We start from the raw sequence: 20,703 nt of genomic DNA on the forward strand, positions 1-20,703 counted from the left end.
TAAAAATAAGCCTAAAATATGTGAAAATAATGCTGGACAATTTTATATCAGGAAATTAAAATTATTATCAGAGTATGCAAAGTGACTTCAAAGACTAAAGAAATTGAACATCTACTGAGAATTACTAACTTTGAGTTTCTACATAATCAGAGTGTAGAACTGCAGCACTAGAATAACTAAAAAACACTTTTCCAGCTTGCAGAATAGTCTGGTGTCTTTTTATAGTATAGTCAGGATGCATCGTTAACTCTGTGAACAAGTAAGATACGAAGAACAGGAAACTGAGTTTGATCTCTCAAAATAGCAGAGTCCTTTTGCACTATTCAAGTAACTAACCTCGGAGGATGCTGCTTTTCTACGGTGCTAGACTAGACCCAGGATTACAGAATCACCAGTTGTTTGCATGTTGGTTCCAAATCTCTATTGCTATGCAGTCTGTGCTTGTTAGTCCTCCCAGAATTATGGTCCATACAAGAGTTCATTACTATTGTTTGCTCACTGATTGCTAATGGCTCATATGGCTTCCTATACCCAGGAAGAATGAAGTATGGCTTGGCAACTGAGGACCTAATTCTTGTTCCTGAGCAGAAAAAGGGGCCTCTCTCCTAATTACACAGATTCAGGTGGGAGAACTAAATCAAAACCAACATACAAACTCTATCAAAGTGGACCCTTACCTCCCAGGAAGGAACTAGAAAGCATCCCCTCCTCAGTTGGGTCATGTGCTTAACCCTAAAATGCTGTACACAAAAACATAAAACCATTGCCAAAAAAAAATCTAACATTGCACCAGTGGAAAAAAATGCCATAGGCTGTAAACCACTGGTATGTGGCTTAATGGTCTGTCATTGTTCGTAATCCTGTTATTGTTTTCTTTGCTGTTTGTTTCCACAGCAGAATTCCAGCAGTAATAGAAAATGAATAACAGTGAGACAGAGTGGAGTCCATCTGAAACTGTTTGGTGGTTCTTTTTCTCCTAGATTGTTGCTAGAATAAGGTTTAATCCTGCAACCTTTACTCCTCCAATATCCCCACTGAATGCTGTAGGAATAGCAATGCTAGTAGGGAGCTGGCAAACTGGGCAATCACTCACTATTCAACATCCAGCTGCCTCTGGCTACTATCATTTAGTATATTTTGCTGAGTGAGAGCTTCCTTGTACAGTAGTAATCAAATTTCTTCTGTTTTAGAACATTTCTCTCTATCCATTTTGTCTTTCACTCTCAGTCTCTTTTTCTGTCTTCTTTATCCATTCATCAGTCATTCTCCATATAACTGAATATATTTTGAATTGACGCAAAATGCCAACAGCACTAACTCCTTTGACTGGAGTCAAATCCCCCTCTGTGGTTTGTGGTTCTGCTTATGGTTAACTCTTCTGAATGATCTTCCTGTGGCTTTGTTCATCCCTAGCACAAAGAAGCCCCACCTCACTTTATAAATAACAGAGTCCATACTCTTTGGCCATCTGTAAGTAGCTTTGACCGACCTCAAAGAATGCTACAATCTATATGGAATAGCTAACACACTTAAAAATGCCCAGTAAAGATCTGAATTATTTTTAAAAACTTCTCTCCAAGAATAGGTAATCATTTAAAAGTCCAGTATTACCAATATAACTACAGAACTATCCTATTGGCCTGCACAGACCTAATTTACCTACTTTGTACAGCAAAGATTAATATGGAAAAAAGAGCTTCTACTGTGAAAATAAAACAGTTTCTATAACATGGGAGTTAAATCTGCCTTTATAAACATTATTGCTCTCTCATGATCTCACTACAAATGTTTTATTTCTTGTACAACATGCCTTCTAAACATAAACCTTAGCACAGTAAAGTTTAATTAAGGATCTTCTGACCTTCAGTAGAATATTATACAAGCAATAGATTTTGCACAGCAATTCTGCTCTATATTATCATAAAAGTAGCTGTATTGATAAATATTTGTTGGGAGGAAAGTATTGTAGTAATGCAAAGAAAATGCTACCTTACCTACTAACCAGGTATCTGGTTATATGTTATAAATGTTTACATGTACAGAGATCATTGCTTAGAGGGCATGGTAAAGACTGAGTGAGATTCTGCCGGTATGTTATATGATATAATGACTTTTTTAAGAAGAAAAGCAAGTCTCCCATTATTTTTTCCCAACCTATGTGGCATAGAGTCAAGGCAAGGGTACAAAGCAGGCCAGAAAACATATTTTCAGATTTTTCAAATATTAACATGTATGAACAGAAGCTCAAGTAAGAGAGAGGAGAAATAAGTTTTAAATTTCAGGCATAACACTTCATTAAAGCATTCACTACTCATGTCTGTGGAATATCATAACTGTCCAAGTCTTGTAAACTAAGATTCACAGTAAACTTAATCTGTGATCTTAAAGAAAAATCTGGCCAAGTGCTATCTTCTGAGCTGAACCTGTACTACAAAAGCACATGTAATTTCAGAACTAGTATGGATGATAATGTTAAAATCAAGGATGTAAATTCTGCACTGATATAGACTATATACAACTCCAATGAAGATAAAAGGATTACGTGTTTTATACGTCGGAATTTGGTCCTCAGATTTAACTGAAAACTCAATCTACAAAAAAAGATTTCTAACATCAGATTTTAAAACCTCTGCAGCCTTCCTGGCATCACCAAAGTCAGGAAATTAAGACAATATGAGAATATTGTTCTAACTCCAATCCTGAAAGAAACAACAATTCTGACATAGGAGCCAGATTTTGGTTGGCTTTCTCCATGTGGACAGGCAAGTGGAGGCAGTATTTTTGCCAATGAACTACTGGCTTTGCTTCTAAGACTGGAAACCTGGGGGAGAGGCTGGCTTTGTGATACAAATAGGTGGCCCATAGAATGGAGACATGGCTACCAACGAATTTCACATGATCCACTAAGTCAGCATATGAAGACAATATCAATCCCCTATCAGTCACTCTGAACTTGAGATTTTGGGGCAAGCCTTCCACTCTCATTACTAACCCACCCAGTCTCCAGCTGCTCCTTGTCAGTTAAACATGCTCAACATAGAATTTAATTCCCAAGGTATGTTGACATCAAACAGCATATTTATGTCACTCCAGCAAGGAATTGTTCGCTAACTATAGCAAAGTCTTCCTGTAAATCTTTCACAAATCACAGCAGCTGCTCTTTAAAGACTTCCTGGATGAGGTGCTTCTACCCTGGAATCAGTCACTGGCCACCTTCCAGACGAACATGTTGACTCTCAGCCTCAGTGAGTTTTGGGCTGAGTGATCAGGGATTCTTTGCTTGGCCTAGGCACCTAACCCACCTTGATGACACATGGTGGTAGGTGACTTTTATGTTATTTGGACAAATTTTTATGGATTCTTGATGTTAAAGAAGAAACACACTGATTCCAGTTGTGCCTACAAGACACAGTCACAAAGGACACAGGATGCAGCAACACAGGATGCCTTAAATCAGTGGCTTCATTTAGCATCCAGTGCTGAAGTTGCAGACTTTAGCTAAAGCCGCAAGCGACCTTCATATCAAGGGCCATTCAGCTGATTGCTAGAAAATACTCAGAAAATACTGCCCACAGCTCTAAAATTTACCAAGTATATGGAAATATGTATTCTATAATGTAGTTTTGACTCTAGCAATCATGTCATAATACAATATTTTCATGGTAGCTGAGCAATGAAGTATGTTCAGTTATACCTTTAGTCTCTTCCAACACTTCAACATAGTGAAAATTTTAAATCTTAAAATTCATTTAGTAAGTTCAATTATTTTCTGGGAAGTAATTATTTTGACAAACATATCCAGAGCATCAGTACATCATAGGTCTTCAATTCATTCTAGCTATTTAACTTCAGTATTAACTTTGTGCTTAGAAAAAACTAAACAAAATGAGATCATGGGGGTTTTGAGCTAATTACAGGTTAGCATGTTTTATGTGTAATTTAGGTCCTAGATTTTCCAGCCCTTACCCCTAGAAGATTTAGGGACCACCTAATTTTAAACAGCAGAAATATTCCTACTCCCAAATATTCATAGTTGAGATTTTCAGTACTTCTATTATTTTTATTAAAATGGTCAACCTCAAAACATGCAAACCTGATGATCTGATCCATGGAATAGATGTTTCACATCCTAAATAAGCAAGTGAGCACACTTACTATGAAGTTTAAACAGATCCAAAATAAATACATCTGTCTTATTTTACTCAACTGCCTTGAGTTATTGCTATCAAGTCTCAAGCCAAGATTTCAGTGAGGCAGAGGAGGAGGAAACCTGAAAATTGGCATTCTTCTTGGAACACTAGTTAATTTTTAACTGGTGAAAAATAAGACTGTTTCTACAGCAAGAGTGCATTAGATCCTGCCTTTCAGTGGCAAAACAGAGCTTCCAAGCCCTTAGGCACATTATTCTCTTTTAATTGTTCATTTCCTCTCTACTATTCTGTGTGCAAGAAGCAAACAGATTATTATTACTCTAATAAATACTATAATTTGCTTTCTAGAGGAGTTCCTCAAGAATTTGTGAGGCACAGATGCATTTGCCTATAACAGACATAAAAATGTTTAGAAAACAAGCCATGTGAATAACAGAGCAAATACTTGTAAAGAGTTCCATGACATCACTTTAAAGTACCTTTTATAGTAACTTGAAATTTTAAATTCATTATTATACAAGTCTCATTTTTATTCCTTCACTGTTCTGTAAAGATGCTGCTCCAGCAGCAGCGGCTGTGGTCCTGTCATCCCTCATCCTTATCCTTCATCTGCCCCTCTATCATCTGAACATGTCAAAAAAAGTCTTGTAATAGTGCATGTAACGTGTTAAAATGATGGTCCTTCCCATGCTTACTTATATTTCTTCCATAGCTTCCAAACAAATGAGCAAGCACTTGATTCTTAGTGCAAAAGCTGAGATTAGTTTTCCACTTCTTAAGAGGCCCCTACAATTAAGAGATCAAGTTTACAGCTACAAGTGAGCATCAGTGCCCTGGAGAGATTTTCCAAGAGGCTGGGCAGATCCAGCCTTTTCTAGGTTTTGAAGGACGTGACCCACGGACTGAAGCCTTCCTTCAGTTAAGCTGGCTGTGACAAAACACAGCCTTTACAACTTGCAGGAAGTTTTATAACACAGCATGAAGTCTTGCTGCAGAAAGACTTATGTTGTGATTTGCTGACCAATATAAATACCATGTGATTGGAATAAGACATTAATAAAAAAGAATCACTCAGTATTTCTTGAAAACAGAACACCTGACATCTGCTGATTAGACACTTGAAGTAGTTGTGATTACATTTTTGATTCCTTCGAGCTTATGTATATCCAGATCTAACAATCCAGCTAAAAGGACAACTCATAGTTCTAAGAAGTAATGGACTCAAAGTGACACAAGTAGCAGATAATAATTTTCTCACTCTACAAAAATATATTAAATACCATGTGGAAATTAGCTCTTTACCATCCAGTTTCCATAAGTGTCATGCCAAGTTCCATTCTCATATACATTTTATTTTACTATCTAGCTCTTTGGTATCGCTGCAAAGCTTAAACTCCCATATTGCATGTAACAGAGCCAGCACTGGTAAAACCCACCAAGTCCTACTCTTCCTTACGTTTCTTATGTATTGCCAAGTCTGAAGTGACAGCATCTCTTTTGAATGACATGTGAAGTAGATCATGAGTGGCATCCTTGGGTGCTTTGGTAAAAGTAATTGCAGTGCTCTGCCTAAATTCATCTCGATAATTACATGGCTCTCATTTGAATTTAGCCTGTTAGCTTTTGCTAAAAGAGTTCTTGTTCACTTCATCCTGCCAGCCTTTTTGTTTTTTTCCCCTTTCAGCAGTTACTGATTTTCAATGGTAGTTGAAATACATACTTCTCTTCAGGAAATCAAGCATGCAGAGAATTGCAACAAGGCAATCTATTCTTTTAAAGTTGTGTCAAGCAGGATGCACCTGTATTTCTTTAAGATATTGTCCTGGTTTCAGCTGGGATAGAGTTAATTTTCTTCCTAGTAGCTGCTACAGTGCTGTGTATTGGATTTAGTATGAGAATGTTGATAGCACACTGATGGTTTAGTTGTTGCTAAGTAGTGCTTACCCTGGTCAAGGCCTTTTCAGCTTCCCATGCTCTGCTGGGGGCAGAAGAAGCTGGGAGGGGGCACAGCCAGGACAGCTGATCCAAACTGGCCAAAGGGCTATTCCATACCATATGGTGTCATGCTCAGTATAGAAACTGGGGGGATTTGGACAGGGGGCAGCGATCACTGCTCGGGGATGGGCTGGGCATCGGTCAGAGGGTGGTGAGCGGTTGCATCACGTGGGTTTTTTTCCCTGTGTTTTGTTCCTCTCTCTCTCTCGTTGCTTTCCTTCTCATTACGGGCGGTGGGGGGGTGGGGTGGAGGGTGTTCCCAATTATTTAACTGTTCTTATCTCAACCCACGAGTTTTCTTACTTTTGCTCTTCTGATTCTCTCCCCCATCCCACCGGGGTGGGGGAGTGAGTGAGCAGCTGCGTGGTGCTTAGTTGCTGACTGAAGCTAAACCACGACAGATACGCATCAAAAATGTGTTATTCTCCTGAGTTTTTGCAAGTTACAATACAGCTTTACCAGGATGCCTGCTTTCTGTATCTTCCACGAGTTCAACACGAACCAAATATTCATCTTCTTCCCCCGCCCCCCCCAATACTGAGGAAGAAGCTTATACTAGCTTGGAAATAGCCTGTTGTAAGCTAAACTCTTGCGGTTCTCGTCCTCTGGTTCGCCTTCCCACTCGAGCGTGTCACGGAGGGGTAACGGCACCTGCCCAGCGCGCAGCCGGCGCTGGCGCTCCCCCTCCCGCCGCTGTTCTCCCGTCTCACCACAAGATGGCGGGGCGACCCACGGGTACCGGCACCGCCTCTCTGCCAGCCAACCCTTGCTAATCGCCAAAGGACCCTGTTCCAAAAATCCCCAGAAGATAGTGAGGCCGTACATACGTGCGATCAGCGAAAGAGAGCATGGGCTGACAAGTGCAAGGCCACGATCACCAGTTGCCTCACTTCAGTTTTGCAAAGAACAGCTCTGCCACACTTCCCACGCCGGTGGGTGGTTTCCCACCCGCTGCGCAGCGCGGGGCGAGGCCTTCGCGTGCACAGAAAAACGGGGAAAGAAAACCCGAGGCACCGAGCTGGCAATGAAGGACATCGATCCTGCTCCTGCCGGATCTGCTCTGAAGGTTTAAAATGACCTCAGTAATCAATGGTTTTCAAAATGTGTTGTTCAACTCAAGCGTCGTATAGTTATTTGAAGAGTATAGCTGCATAAGCATCAAAAGTTTCTCAGTATTGCAGCACCACGCCCGTATTTAAATTTGAAAATATATTCTAAATTGCTGGGATGTTTGCATTTCAAGGGTGTTTTCTTTTTCCAGTTGACATATTCTCCATGTTAGCAACAAAGAGATAAGAAAGACGGTGCTAATTCCTGAAGCCCTTAGATGGCAAACAGAGAGAGGAGGGGGCTGGGACCACGGAGAGAGCAGGAAGCAGAAAGAGGGTACGCGGCTTCATTACCAAAATCCTTCTGAATCCTTGTCCAACAGAGTAGAAAGGGATCCTATAAACTGCTGCAGAGCTTTGCGCACGGCATGAATTTAAAGGATATTCAAAGCACCTTTCATGCAATTAGCACAAAATTAGACCCGACAGACAGTTCCAAGTATGCTTAACATAGACATTTGAAAGACTAACACAACTGTCTCTGGGAATAGATATAGCTGTCCCACAGTGAGCTGCACTGAGGTGGTGGTTTCTGTTTTCATTTAAAATGTAAGCATAGGCAAGTTTACCTTTTTCCAGAGAAGATGGGAATAATTAAAATAAAATAAAAAATAAAAGAATGCAGTATTCCTGCACAGTGCATTTATTAATGAAGTGCAAAACTGAACTAAAATAAGTCAGGCTATCATCACAGAATTCACTAGGGACAGTAATAATTTTCAGCAATCTCTAAAAGCATAATATCACAACCAACCAGGCATACTGCTTCACTTCAGGGTTAAAGTTTCCTCATCAAGTGAATCATTGGCTAACAAAACAGAAAACAGCTGCTGAACAGATAATGGGCAATGCTCCACGTTATTTTATCACTATTTTAGCAAGCCATACATTCAGAATTGCATTTTTAAATTATTTCTGGAGGACAGTTTGACAGGAGAAGAGCCAATAGTTAAATAAAGTAGCATAACTCTCCTTTCCTACAATACTCAATTAAATGCTTGGCCATTAATGTAAGTTATCCTGAACCTTTGATCTACCTTCAAAATTTTTCTTACCTTTAGATGAAGCCTTCATGAGTCTAAAATAAAATAGCAACCTTAGAACTTTAATTATAGATATGTCTGATAATCCTGCTCTGCTATTGACTCAATATAGAACTTCATTTCTGGTAGTTATCGAAATTCAAATGCCTCTTTCCTCGTGAGTCCATTAGCAACCAAAGATCCCACAGAAAATGATTTGCCATTTTCATGGTAATGGAAGGTGTAAGGACAAGAGAGGGACAGAGCTCTGAACAAGAAAAGCCAAACAAGAAGGAATAAAAGTATCTCGTTTGATTATTTCTAGCATCAGTGCAACTGGGGGAAATAAACAGTTTTCACCATCAGTTGCCATAGTGCATTCTGCTTTACGTTACCAAGCCTAGCTAGAGGGATCTTCTAGCAAACATACTAAAATTTGGAAACGCTTTTCCCTTTTCACTGCACTTTCCTCTCAGGTCTTGTTAACCAACCTTTTAACACTTGTAGGCATTATTTGCCCTGAGATCACAGAGTAGCAAGAAGATTATACCACAGAGAGCCTTTGAGGTCATCAGTCCTGCTCCCCAGACACATGCAGTAGATGGGATCATAGATTCAAGCTGTTAAGCCCCAGAAGATGAAGTTTACTGGGACAATGTGATATCATTAAGGATTTGGAGTTGTCTTTACTATTCTACTGGGGAAAAATAACTCTGCCCTCTCCTGGAAGCTGTGAAACATGAGCTTTCACTGTATTCTCCCCGCACTCTTGAGCCTGACTCCCTGGCACGCTGTAGAAGGCTCTGCTGTGTTCGTAGGTCACTAAGATTGCAGACTCAGCCCTTCAGGCACCCCTTCTTTGGGCAGGGATGGTTACAGTTCCCTCCTCCCGCCAATAACATGGTTAACCATGCCTGTATTTCACCTGTGCACAACTTCTGCAACAAAGTCCAATGCACTTGATAATTTTATAGTTTACTTAACCTGAAATCTGCTCTATTCCTAATTATATCCCTTAAGCTAATTATATCCCTTCCCTCAGTAACTTTGCATTTCAGTTAGCAGAAATACAGAGTTTGTATCTATTGCCATGTATCCCTTGGAAAAACAGAATTATTAAACTTCCATTTAAATCAAAGAATCTTTCACATTATTTGTCTGCTTATTATTCATAACGACAAACAGCACAATATTGCAATAATTGGGGGTGCATTAAAATTTTGCTTTCACTACTTATGCATGAAAGCTGTGCACATGTTGAAGCCACTCAAGACCCCAGCACTATAAATAGTGCTCTATTGTTAGTGGATAAAAGATGAAACAAGTCTTCCAGCACTGGAGCACAGCATGCCCTATTAAACGTTGAGCTCTGCCTGTGCCAAAAGTGAAAGGCGACATCAACTGATAGTCTGTGGGTAAGGCGTACGACTAGGAAGAGTTTGCTCTGACTCTGCAGCTTCCCCAAAGCGACACAGGAGCAGCAGCTTATCTTTCTGCCTCAGCAATGGCAGAAGCTGTTATAAGACACTGGGTGGAAACTCCCATACGCTATCAAGAGCAGTTTGCTGTCCAAGAGCTGGAAGCACACAAACTGGACCACTCTTTATATGCTTTGCCGGGCCCTTCTACAGCTGCACTGAGAGACAGAAGGTGTATTGCTGAAAATACAGGTGAGGCCGGGAAGAGCGGCCAGAAGGAGGAAAACACACACTTTCAGGTCTTGCTGGACGTTGTGCAGTTCCGCCCCGAAGATATCATTATTCAGACTTTCGAAGGCTGGCTCCTGATTAAGGCTCAGCACGGACCCAGGATGGATGAACACGGTTTCATATCCAGAAGCTTTACCAGACAATACAAGTTACCTAATGGAGTGGAGAACAAAGACTTGTCTGCGCTTTTCTGCCATGATGGCATTTTGGTTGTTGAAATGAAGAACTCAGTGGGAAAGAATTAGAGTCTTGTCCATAGTTCATTGGTGAGATAAAATCATTCTTAATACAACAAAATAATATCATTCAAGCAACACTGTAGAGTGTACTAACCATGTGGCTGTATTTATGTTACAGTAAAGGAAAATCTTTATATTTTTTTTTCAGTATGCTGAGTTTATTGTTTGATGTGAAATGTTAGACTGCTTACCTCCAGCTACATATATGTTGGTAAGCCAGGCTTTTTGAACAGTAGAAAATTTAGGCTAGTCACAGCAAGAGAAAAAAAAATCAATTTGATAATATATTGAAATAATATATTGAAATACAAATAATAATAATAATAATATATTGAAATAATACAACAATTTGATAAATTATTGAAATATAATTTCAATAATAATATTGAAATAATAAAATGAAATAATACAATAATAATATGTTGAAATAAATTGAGTTCAGTAGGAGGAGTTTTATTGCTAAGGAATAAGCATTTGTCATACATAGTCATAATCATTAAACAAGCAATAGACAGGTTGTGAGTCTTATGGAAATTTAATTTACGTACCAAAAATTCTGTTTTCTAATTTTTGAGATTAAATTTTTCTTCCTTAGGCTCTGGAAAAGCACACAAGTTGAAGGACACTATCAAGAAAAAAACCCCTATTTCCACAGTTCAAGCTTGTGTACAAAAAAATCCTTGAGAGATTACTTTTTAGAAGTGTGTTGTGTGTTTGAAACTGCAAGAAAAAAGAATAATCGTTGACTGTATTTGCTTGAAAGCAGAGTAAGTAGAAATGATACTTTCTGTCAAAGACAAATTAATTTGAAAGAAAACATTCAAAGATGTTTAGAAAATTGGTTTTATTTAGCATATTCTGCTATCTATTAGCAACTGAAGAAAAAATATATTGCTTACAAATACTCAAAAGGATCAAATTCTTCCTTGTGAAGCCCCAGTAATAAAAAGGCATTAGTCTAGCACAGATGCCTTTATTCTTACACATTTTAGGTAGTCTTGTTTTTCAATCAGATCAATATTTTATTCTTTGTGCTGCTTGACAGTTTGTGTCTTCAAGAGCAATTTTTCTGCCTATGTGTAGTCCCACTCTCCCTGTACCAACATGGGCTCTACAAGAATCTAATTTTAAGAGCGGGGGTTCCTTACTACAGACACAGGTTTAATTTCTGTCCCAGTTTCCCTCATTTCATGAGAGTGGTAGAGATGAAAAGGAAATCCACCCACTATATCTAGTATCCGGTCTTCTCAACATTAAAAAAAATAATGCTGTAAGTGAGTTTGGGAATACTCAAACATTTGAGGAGATCTGCAGCTGCAAGTTGAGCTGCCTCCTTTTATGTTTACTGGAGATGAGTATGACTGCTGTGCTATGAATAGTAAAGGAATGTGGAATGGAAAGTGCCAAGTTAAATACAGACTCTTTATGATAGCCATCTGCTGTTTGGACAAATCAAAAACATATTCAAATGAAACTGAATACAAATACAATTTTAAGAATATGAGAAAAATCTGATAAACAAAACCCAGGCTCTCGCTAGCTGAAGCCAGAGAGTTCCTTTAGTTTAAAATGAAAGCCCTAAGCTTGTATTTCTGCACACACCCATTCATTAGAAAGATTTATGTCATGGTCGTTTAGACTTGAAGATATTTGAAGCAACTGACTTTAGAAAAGTTGATAGTCCAATTTTTGCATTTTATTTATTGTTTGTGCTAAAACTCACAAGGAATTTGTACAAGAAATCCAGAATAAGGTCTGGATTGTAAATTTCCATCATGTACAATTATTTTATTTTTTAATAGAGCAGAAGTCAAGAACCTAATGTTTTCTAACAAACCAAACCAAATATAAAATATATGTCCCTACATTTCCACTCAACCCACACTTTTCCCTCGTATTGTCTGTGTTTAATTTGTGTACTGGTTTAAGATAATAAACGATCACAGTATAAAATCAGATCTAGATTTTCAACAGTTTTAGGTCAAGAAGCTTCCTCAGCCAGGAATCTGAGGGAAGATGTAACACAGATTTAAAAAAATGAATTCTAGATACAGCTCTGGATTTAAACTTTATACGCCAACTTTATAAAAGCTCACAAGTTTAGACCCATGGTTACACACCACCTTATGGCCCAACTGTTGGGATAGAGTTCAGGATCACCAGTTAGTAACCTGCTTTGGTGATTTTTGTTTACAGCGGATTTTGTAAATTTCGTCACTTAAAATGATAGGTTATTATAAAAATGATTCTAGCTATGATTGCAGTGATAGTATTCATAGGCCTAGAGATGAAAAAGCAGTTCTAAAAAAACATAACTGATCTAATTATTTCAAATTAGATCATGATTAAACTATTGGAAACTTGGCAAGGAATTAGACCAGACAGCCGAAATCATATCGTCTGTTCTATATATGTTAATACCATGGTTACACACAGCCCTGCTTATGTACACAGGCCTGCCTCACAAAACTGGATGGAGAATTTGGCATTTGGCTGTTGCATATCGTAGGTCTCTTCACATCACTCTGTGCCCAGGTCGGTACTTGCTGACGATCTCATCAGTTAGAAACCACTGGTACGTACTGACCCAAACACTGCAAGGAGATGCCCAGGAGGTTTTTACCTTCTGTAGTACCCAGAGCTTTACAAAAGCCTAATGCATGCTCCTTGGTGAACAAGACCTTGCCCTGGCCCAGCACCAGTGTGCTCATGTAACGGGGACCATGCTGGAGTTTGGACCTGCTGCTGGCTACCTGCGTTTTAGCACCAAGAACAACGCAGAGGAAAGTGCTCCTCTCCTTTTTTTAGTGCCAGTTTATCGAAAGTTCTTGGATTAATGATTTTGATGTGTTTCCCAGAACAGCCTCAAAGTACTTGGCAGAGCATTTCCGAATTGTCTGGAAAGAGCTGTTTTCACATATTGTATGTAATGTTTTACTTTTATAATCTGATTAGAACTGAATGTGAATGTCACAGAGAAAGATGCTAATAATGCTCATGGACAGCAGAATGAGAAATTTATCAACAGCAAAGGATTTCAGAACAGCTACAGCTTAAGGCAAATTTAAGACATGCTAATGTGGTTAAATTAAGAACCCTGATATTGGCTGCCTACAGAACCCTGGCCCAGAATAAGCGATAAATGCTGCTGCAAGCCCTGCAGAGCAAGTGTTATGGAGCCTTCTCAGTTCCCATCACTGAAGGATTACCTTTGTAATTAATCAGACTGCTCCTCCAAATGGATAAAGATGATTTCATGTATGAACCTAAGCACTGTGAAAAATGCTTTCATAGAAGAAGAAAATGTCTCAAATCAGCACTAGTCTCCAAAAGCAAGGTAACAAACATACGTTTCCATGTGATCCCTGTGGGCAGAAAGCCCACAAATGCCTTGGAGTTGTTGCCTTTTTATAGTTTCTGCTGCATCCAGGGCATTTGAGATCTCTCTACACAATCCGATACTTGTGGTGCAGTGAACCGACGCTGACACCCATCAGCCACTCAGTAATCGCTCAGCTACAGCCCTGGGCATTGAAAAAGAGGAAGAGAAACCCCTGGGGTACCATGGTGCCAACATTCCCTCTAAGAGGGGTAGGTCTTGTGTTCCTTACTTAGTTCATAGTCAGGAATCAAAATGTGCTTTTTCGTTTTGAGTAATGCTACAAGATTTGGCTTTTAATGGGTGTCATGGACTAACCCCAGCCAGCAATTAAGCCCCACACAGCCGCTCACTCGATCACCACTCCCCGGTGGGATGGGGAGAGAATCAGAAGAGTAAAAGTGAGAAAACTGGTGGGTTGAGATGAAGACAGTTTAATAATTGGAATAAAATGAGATTATGATATTGTCGTGGTTGTTGTTGTTGTTATTATTATCAATATTATTATTATTAATGAAAGGAAAATAACAAAGAGAGAAATAAAACCCAAGAAAGACAAGTGATGCAAATGAAAACAATTGCTCACCACCCGCTGGCCAATGCCCAACCTGTCCCCGAGCAGTAGCCCCCCAGCCAGCTTTCCCCCTAGTTTATATGCTGAGCATGACGCCATATGGTATGGAATATCCCTTTGGTCAGTTGGGGTCAGCTGTCCCAGCTGTGTCCCCTCCCAACTCCTTGTGCACCCCCAGCCTCCTCGCTGGTGGGGTGGGGTGAGGAGCAGAAAAGGCCTTGACTCTGTGTAAGCACTGCTCAGCAACAACTAAAACATCCCTCTGTTATCAACACTGTTTCCAGCACAAATCCAAAACACAGCCCCATACTAGCTGCTGTGAAGAAAATTAACTCTATCCCAGCCAAACCCAGCACAATCTCCACCCCTTATTCCATACCATTTATGTCATGCTCAGGTCTCATACTATCCAATACATTCTCATTACCCACTACCACTTTCCCCATCCTTTGATATAATATACAGATATCATTCCCCTAGCCTATGGACCACCCCTGTAAAATGCCAGTAAAATGTCCATAAATGTCCACAAAATGTCCACTGAGTTCATTTAGTCCATGACTTTGGGCTCCATCTGTTAACGGTGGTCACTCAGGACAGGAGGGGTGCTGTGTTGCGTGCAGATATTGGCCACCAAAGCCAGCTCAGGTCGGGTCATTGCTGCACTTGCACTGCTTCTTGTAAGGCTGCTTCTCCATTGGTTCAGGTGGTTCCTGCTATAGTAATTCCCATAACATGCAACTCAAATCCTGGGTTACAGCAATTTAAAAGTATTTCCATTACAATCTCCACCCCTGGTCCCTTTGGGGCAGGTTATAGGGCTTAACATTGCAATGAACTCCTCCCATTGCTCCTAGCCTGGCTAGCAACAAGGGGTTCCTGCTATAGTAATTCCTATAACATGCAACTCAAATAATGGATTATTTTCACTCAGAATTAAATCACCTTAAGGTATACATCGGACTCCTACATCCTTCTGCATTACCCACCAAGTGCACCCAGGTCCTTGAGCAAAACAATCCCACTAATAGGTTTACCCTTTCCTGCGGAAGGAATAACCCAGACTGTTTTTCCCAACAAGTTCTTTGTATGTACTATGGGGGTCTTATCACTCCCACAGTGCACAGGGGTTGTGATTGGGCAGGGCCAGGTCGGCTGGCAGATCCTCTAGTGTTAACTAGCCAAGTGGCTTCTGCTAAATGTGTATCCCAATGCTTGAATGTCCCAGAACCCATTGCTCTCAGTGTAGTTTTTAACACTCCATTGTATCGTTCAGTTTTCCCGGAGGCTAATTGATAGGGGATGTGATACATCCACTCAATGCCATGCTCTCTCACCCAGGTGTTCATGAGATTGTTTTGGAAATGAGTTCCTTTGTCTGATTCAATTCTTTCAGGGGTGCCGTGTCACCATAAAACTTGCTTTTCAAGGTCCAAGATAGTATTCCAAGCAGTGGCATGGGTCACAGGGTATGTTTCCAACGATCCAGTAGTTGCTTCCACCATTGTAAGTACCTAGCGCTTGCCATGGCAGGTTCGTAGTAGTGTGATATAATCAATCTGCCAGGTTTCCCCATATTGATATTTCAGCCATCGTCCTCTATATCAAAAAGGCTTTAGCTGCTTGGCTTGTTTGATTATGGCACACATTTCACATTCTGGATAACCTGTGCAATGGCATCAATAGTCAAGTCCACCCCTCAATCACGAGCCCATTTGTACAATGCATCCCTTCCTAAATGTCCTCATGTGTCATGGGCCCATTGAGCTATAAATAGCTCACCCTTATGTTCCCAATCCAGATCCACCTGAGCCACTTCAATCTTAGCAGCCTGATCCACCTGCTCATTGTTTTGGTGTTCTTCAGTGGCCCAGCTCTTTGGTACATGAGCATCTCCGTGACGTGCTTTTACAACCAGGTTCTCTACCCGGGCAGCAATATCTTGCCACAGTGCAGCAGCTCAGATGGGTTTGCCTCTGCACTGCCAGTTGCTCTGCTTCCATTGCTGCAACCACCCCCACAGGGCATTTGCCACCATCCATGAGTCAGTATAGAGACAAAGTACTGGCCATTTTTCTCGTTCAGCAATATCTAAAACCAGCTGGATGGCTTTCACCTCTGCAAATTGACTCGATTCACCTTGTCCTTCACTGGTTTCTGCGACTTGTTGTGTAGGACTCCACACAGCAGCCTTCCACCTTTGACGTTTTCCCACAATACGACAGGACCCATCAGTGAAGAAGGCATATTGCTTCTCATTTTCTGGTAATTTATTATACAATGGGGCCTCTTCAGCATGCATCACCTCCTCCTCTGGCAATATTCTGAAGTTTCAGCCCTCTGGCCAGTCCATGATCACTTCCAGGATTCCTGGGCGGTCGGGGTTTCCCATTCAAGCCCGTTGCGTTACCAGTGCGACGCACTGACTCCACCTAGCATCAGTTGCATGATGCATAGAGGGGACCCTTCCTTTGAACATGCAGCCGAGCACAGGCAATCGAGGTGCCAAAAGGAGCTGTGCTTCAGTACCAACCACTTCTGAAGCGTCTTGAATTCCTTGATATGCTACTAATATTTCTTTTTCAGCTGGAGTGTAATGGGCTTCAGATCCCCTATATCCCTGGCTCCAGAACCCTAGAGGCTGACGTCGAGTCTCTCCTGGTGCTTTCTGCCAGAGGTTCCAGGTGAGGCCATGGTCCCTGGCTGAGGTGTAAAGCACATTTTTCACATCTTGTCCTCTCTGGGCTGGCCCAAAATGCTACTGCACAAACTATCTCCCATTTAATTTGTTCAAAGGCTTGCTGCTGCTCAGGGCCCCATTCAAAATCATTCTTCTTCTGTGTCACTTGATAAGAGAGGGCTTACAATCAGATTGTAATTTGGAATATGCATCCTCCAAAAACCCACAACACCTAAGAAAGCTTGTGTTTCCTTTTTGTTAGTTGGTGGAGACATAGCTGTTATTTTATTGATCACTTCCATTGGGATCCGATGACGTCCATCTTGCCATTTTATTCCTAAAAACTGGATTTCCTGTGCAGGTCCCTTGACCTTACTTTGTTTTATGGCAAAATCAGCTTTCAAAAGAATCTGTATTATGATTCTCCCCTTCTGAAACACTTACTCTGCTCTGTTGCCCACACAATGATGTCATCAATATACTGCAGGTGTTCGGGAGCTTCACCTTGTTCCAGTGCACTCTGTATCGATCCATGACAAATAGTGGGGCTGTGTTTCCATCCCTGGGGCAGTCAATTGCAGGTGTACTGAATACTCCTCCATGTGAAAGCAAACTGTGGCCTGCACTCTGCTGCCAAAGGGATCGAGAAAAATGCATTTGCGATATCAGTTTGGCAGCCTTTGACTCGTTCATATTGGAGTTCTAGCATGTCTGGTACGGCAGCACTCAGCGGCAGTGTGACTTTGTTCAGGCCTCGATAGTCCACTGTTAGCCTCCAGTCTCCGTTATATTTTTCCACTGGTCATATTAAAGGGTGAATGAGTCTTACTGATCATTCCTTGACTCTCCAGTTGACAGATCAACTTATGGATGGGAACCAGGGAGTCTCGATTGGTGCGATATTGTCACCAGTGCATTGGCATGGTAGCAACTGGCACCCGTTGTTCTTTAACCCGCAGCAACCCCACCACAGATGGGTCCTCTGAGAGACCAGGCAAGCTAGACAGCTGCTTAATCTTTTCCGTACTCAAGGCAGCTATACCAAAAGCTCACCAGTACCCTTTTGGATCTTTGAAGTACCCTCTCCTGAGGCAATCTATGCCAAGGGTACATGGAGCCTCCAGACCAGTCACAATAGGATGCTTTTGCCACTCGTTCACAGTTAGGCTGACCTCAGCCTCCAACACAGACAGTTCTTGGGATCCTCCCGTCACTCCAGAAATACAGACGGATTCTGCCCCTTTGTAATCTGATGGTATTGGAGTACACTGTGCACCAGTATCCACTAGAGCTTTATACTCCCATGGGGCTGATGTGCCAGGCCATCGAACCCACACAGTTCAATAAAGCCAGTTGTCCCTTTCCTCCCTCTGGCCGAAGGCAGGGCCCCTCTATTTCTGGCTGGAGCCTTCATTACTTGGTTTTTGTAACTGCGAAACAGAAGTCCCTTCATCAGGGTCAAAAGTACAATCAGCCCTCCTACTCTGCCCAACAGACACGGGAGCAGTAATTTTTCTGGATGGATGCTTTTTGGCTGTTGTTTTTCTTTGCAGTTCCTGTACCCGACCTTCTAGTCTCCAGGGAGGTTCACCATCCCACTTCCTCATGTCCTCCCCCTGGTCATGCAGGAAGAACCACAGGCTTGCACGTGGTGTGCACCACTGGTACCCTTTCCCTTGAACAGAAAAAGGCTGATTCTTAATAGCCGAGACCTTGGTTGGAGTGCATGAGGAAGACCTACCCTTCTCGGCTTGCATGAACATTTTTTGGGTCAGTCTATCCACAGCTGAGACACAGGCACACATGGAGGAAGTGAGATTATCTTCGTAGTCTTGGAGTTGTCCGGCCAGTTCATCTGTAGTTGGTGCCTCCGTGTCTGTCACGCTCATTATCGCCAGGGTGTGGGTGTATGACATCGGTGCATTTCATACAAACTTCCACCACATGGACCGCATGATCCGTATTTCATCCAGGTCTTTGAATGCCTGGTCATTATAGATCACCTCCAATACAGCTAATTCCCTCAGATACCGGATACCTCCCTCAATGCTGGTCCATTTGCTTCGGGAATTTGCAAGTTCTTCCTTGAAGGGATACTTGTCCTTCACACTTGACAGGAGTCGCCACCAAAGACTGAGGACTGCTGCCTTTTTTCCAATCCCTTTGTCAATGGCCTTATCCCTAGCAAGGGATCGCAGCTGCTGGGCTTCCTTACCTTCTAATTACTGACTACTGGCCCCAATATCCCAGCATCAGAGTAACCAGCTGAGAATTAGCTCACCTGGTTGACGGCTAAAATCTTTTTGCATATCTCGCAGCTCCCTTAGGGATAGGGATCGGGTGGTTTCTGTCTCATTTATGATTTCAGTCTCTTTCTGCTCCTGTTCTTGTGACTGCTCTGCTGCAGAACAGACTGCCTCTTCTGATTCTTTCTCCTGCTCCCTCTTAGGAGAAGCTTCTTCGTCCCTTACTAAACGAGCTGACTTCCATTTCCGTTGTTTCTTTTTAGTTATAGGGGTGACTGATACAGTGTCTGGTTTAGCCACAGTGTCTATCAGTTTCTTTTCCCTCTCTTCTCCTGAGAGTGCTGCATAATATCGAGCAGTGTTTGGTAGATGCTGGCCAGGGTCCGGCACAGTGCAGTAAGTTGTGCCTCTTTGGAACAGTCACAGCATTTTATTTTTTTTCAAACATTCTATCACTTCATCAGGATCCTGTAGTTGTTTGGGAGTGAAGTTCCAGACCATTGGACTTGAGAAGTTCTCTTAGATACCTGCCCATATTCTCCCACATGCCGTGCCACCCATGATCATACTCCCACAGAGCCTGGGTCATATTCCTAAATTGCTTGTTAACCTTTGACAAAACCAAAGCAGTATTTCTAAGAAATACCAATAGAAGAATTTTAACTACCCAAGGATGCTCAAGATACTCAGAATTTATTGTAATGAGGGAGAAAACATCACAAAAGAAGATACCAAAGGTGCCATTCTGTATTTCCTCCACAAAAAACTCTCAGAGGAAGAAGTATAATTGTTAATTGTCTCCATGAGATGGTACCCAAAGAACTGTAATGGCTTCAGTACAGAGCCCAAATACCAGATTAAGCTCAAGGTCAGTGTTTTAGTAATGAATCTCCCAGGCAAAACATTACTAATCACTACAGAGAACAGCAAACTGCAAAAGCCAACAGCAATCTTTAACATGTACAGCAAAAAAAGAGCATGGCGCAGATCAGATAAACTAGTATCAAGAACAGATGAATCAATACCGTGACCTGCAACTGTTAAGAGATATAAATCCCTTCTAATATGCTCTGGTCAATCTGTTATTATATCAAACCCTTCAAGCCCCACATTGGGTGCCAAAAAGGACTGTCGTGGTTTAACCCCAGCGAGCAACTAAGCCCCACGCAGCTGCTCGCTCACTCCCCCTGCCCCTCAGTGGGATGCGAGAGAGAATCAGAAGAGTAAAAGCGAGAAAACTCATGGGTTGAGATAGAAACTGCTTAATAATTTAAATAAAATAAAATATTTTTTAAAAATAATAATAATTTGTAATGAAAAGGAAAATAACAAAAAGAGAGAGAAAGAAAACCCCAGATAGACAAGTGATGCAAATGAAAACAATTGCTCACCACCTGCTGGCCAATGCCCAACCTGTCCCCGAACAGCAGCCCCCCAGCCAGCTTTCCCCCTTGTTTACATGCTGAGCATGACGCCATATGTTATGGAGTAGCCCTTTGGTCAGTTGGGGTCAGCTGTCCCAGCCGTGTCCCCTCCCAACTCCTTGTGCACCCCCAGCCTCCTCGCTGGTGGGGTGGGGTGAGGAGCAGAAAAGGCCTT

The 20,703-nt window shown here is 41.5% G+C and overlaps 1 protein-coding gene across 2 annotated transcripts; it reads left to right on the forward strand.

Moving 5' to 3' along the window:
- Nucleotides 1-9,781: 9,781 nt before the first annotated feature.
- Nucleotides 9,782-13,084, forward strand: HSPB3 (heat shock protein family B (small) member 3). 2 transcript variants are annotated; one of them, XM_072860085.1, is made up of 4 exons: nucleotides 9,782-10,252; nucleotides 10,374-10,436; nucleotides 10,821-10,992; nucleotides 12,680-13,084. In XM_072860085.1, exon 1 carries the CDS (start codon nucleotides 9,782-9,784, stop codon nucleotides 10,229-10,231), a length of 450 nt encoding a protein of 149 aa, XP_072716186.1. In that variant the 3' UTR covers nucleotides 10,232-10,252; nucleotides 10,374-10,436; nucleotides 10,821-10,992; nucleotides 12,680-13,084. The 2 variants fall into 2 exon arrangements, with proteins under 2 accessions (XP_072716186.1, XP_072716185.1); XM_072860084.1 differs by lacking the exon at nucleotides 10,374-10,436.
- Nucleotides 13,085-20,703: the final 7,619 nt, after the last annotated feature.

This window comes from Ciconia boyciana, chromosome 4, assembly GCF_034638445.1.
Source record: "Ciconia boyciana chromosome 4, ASM3463844v1, whole genome shotgun sequence".
Classification (NCBI taxonomy): Eukaryota; Metazoa; Chordata; class Aves; order Ciconiiformes; family Ciconiidae; genus Ciconia; species Ciconia boyciana.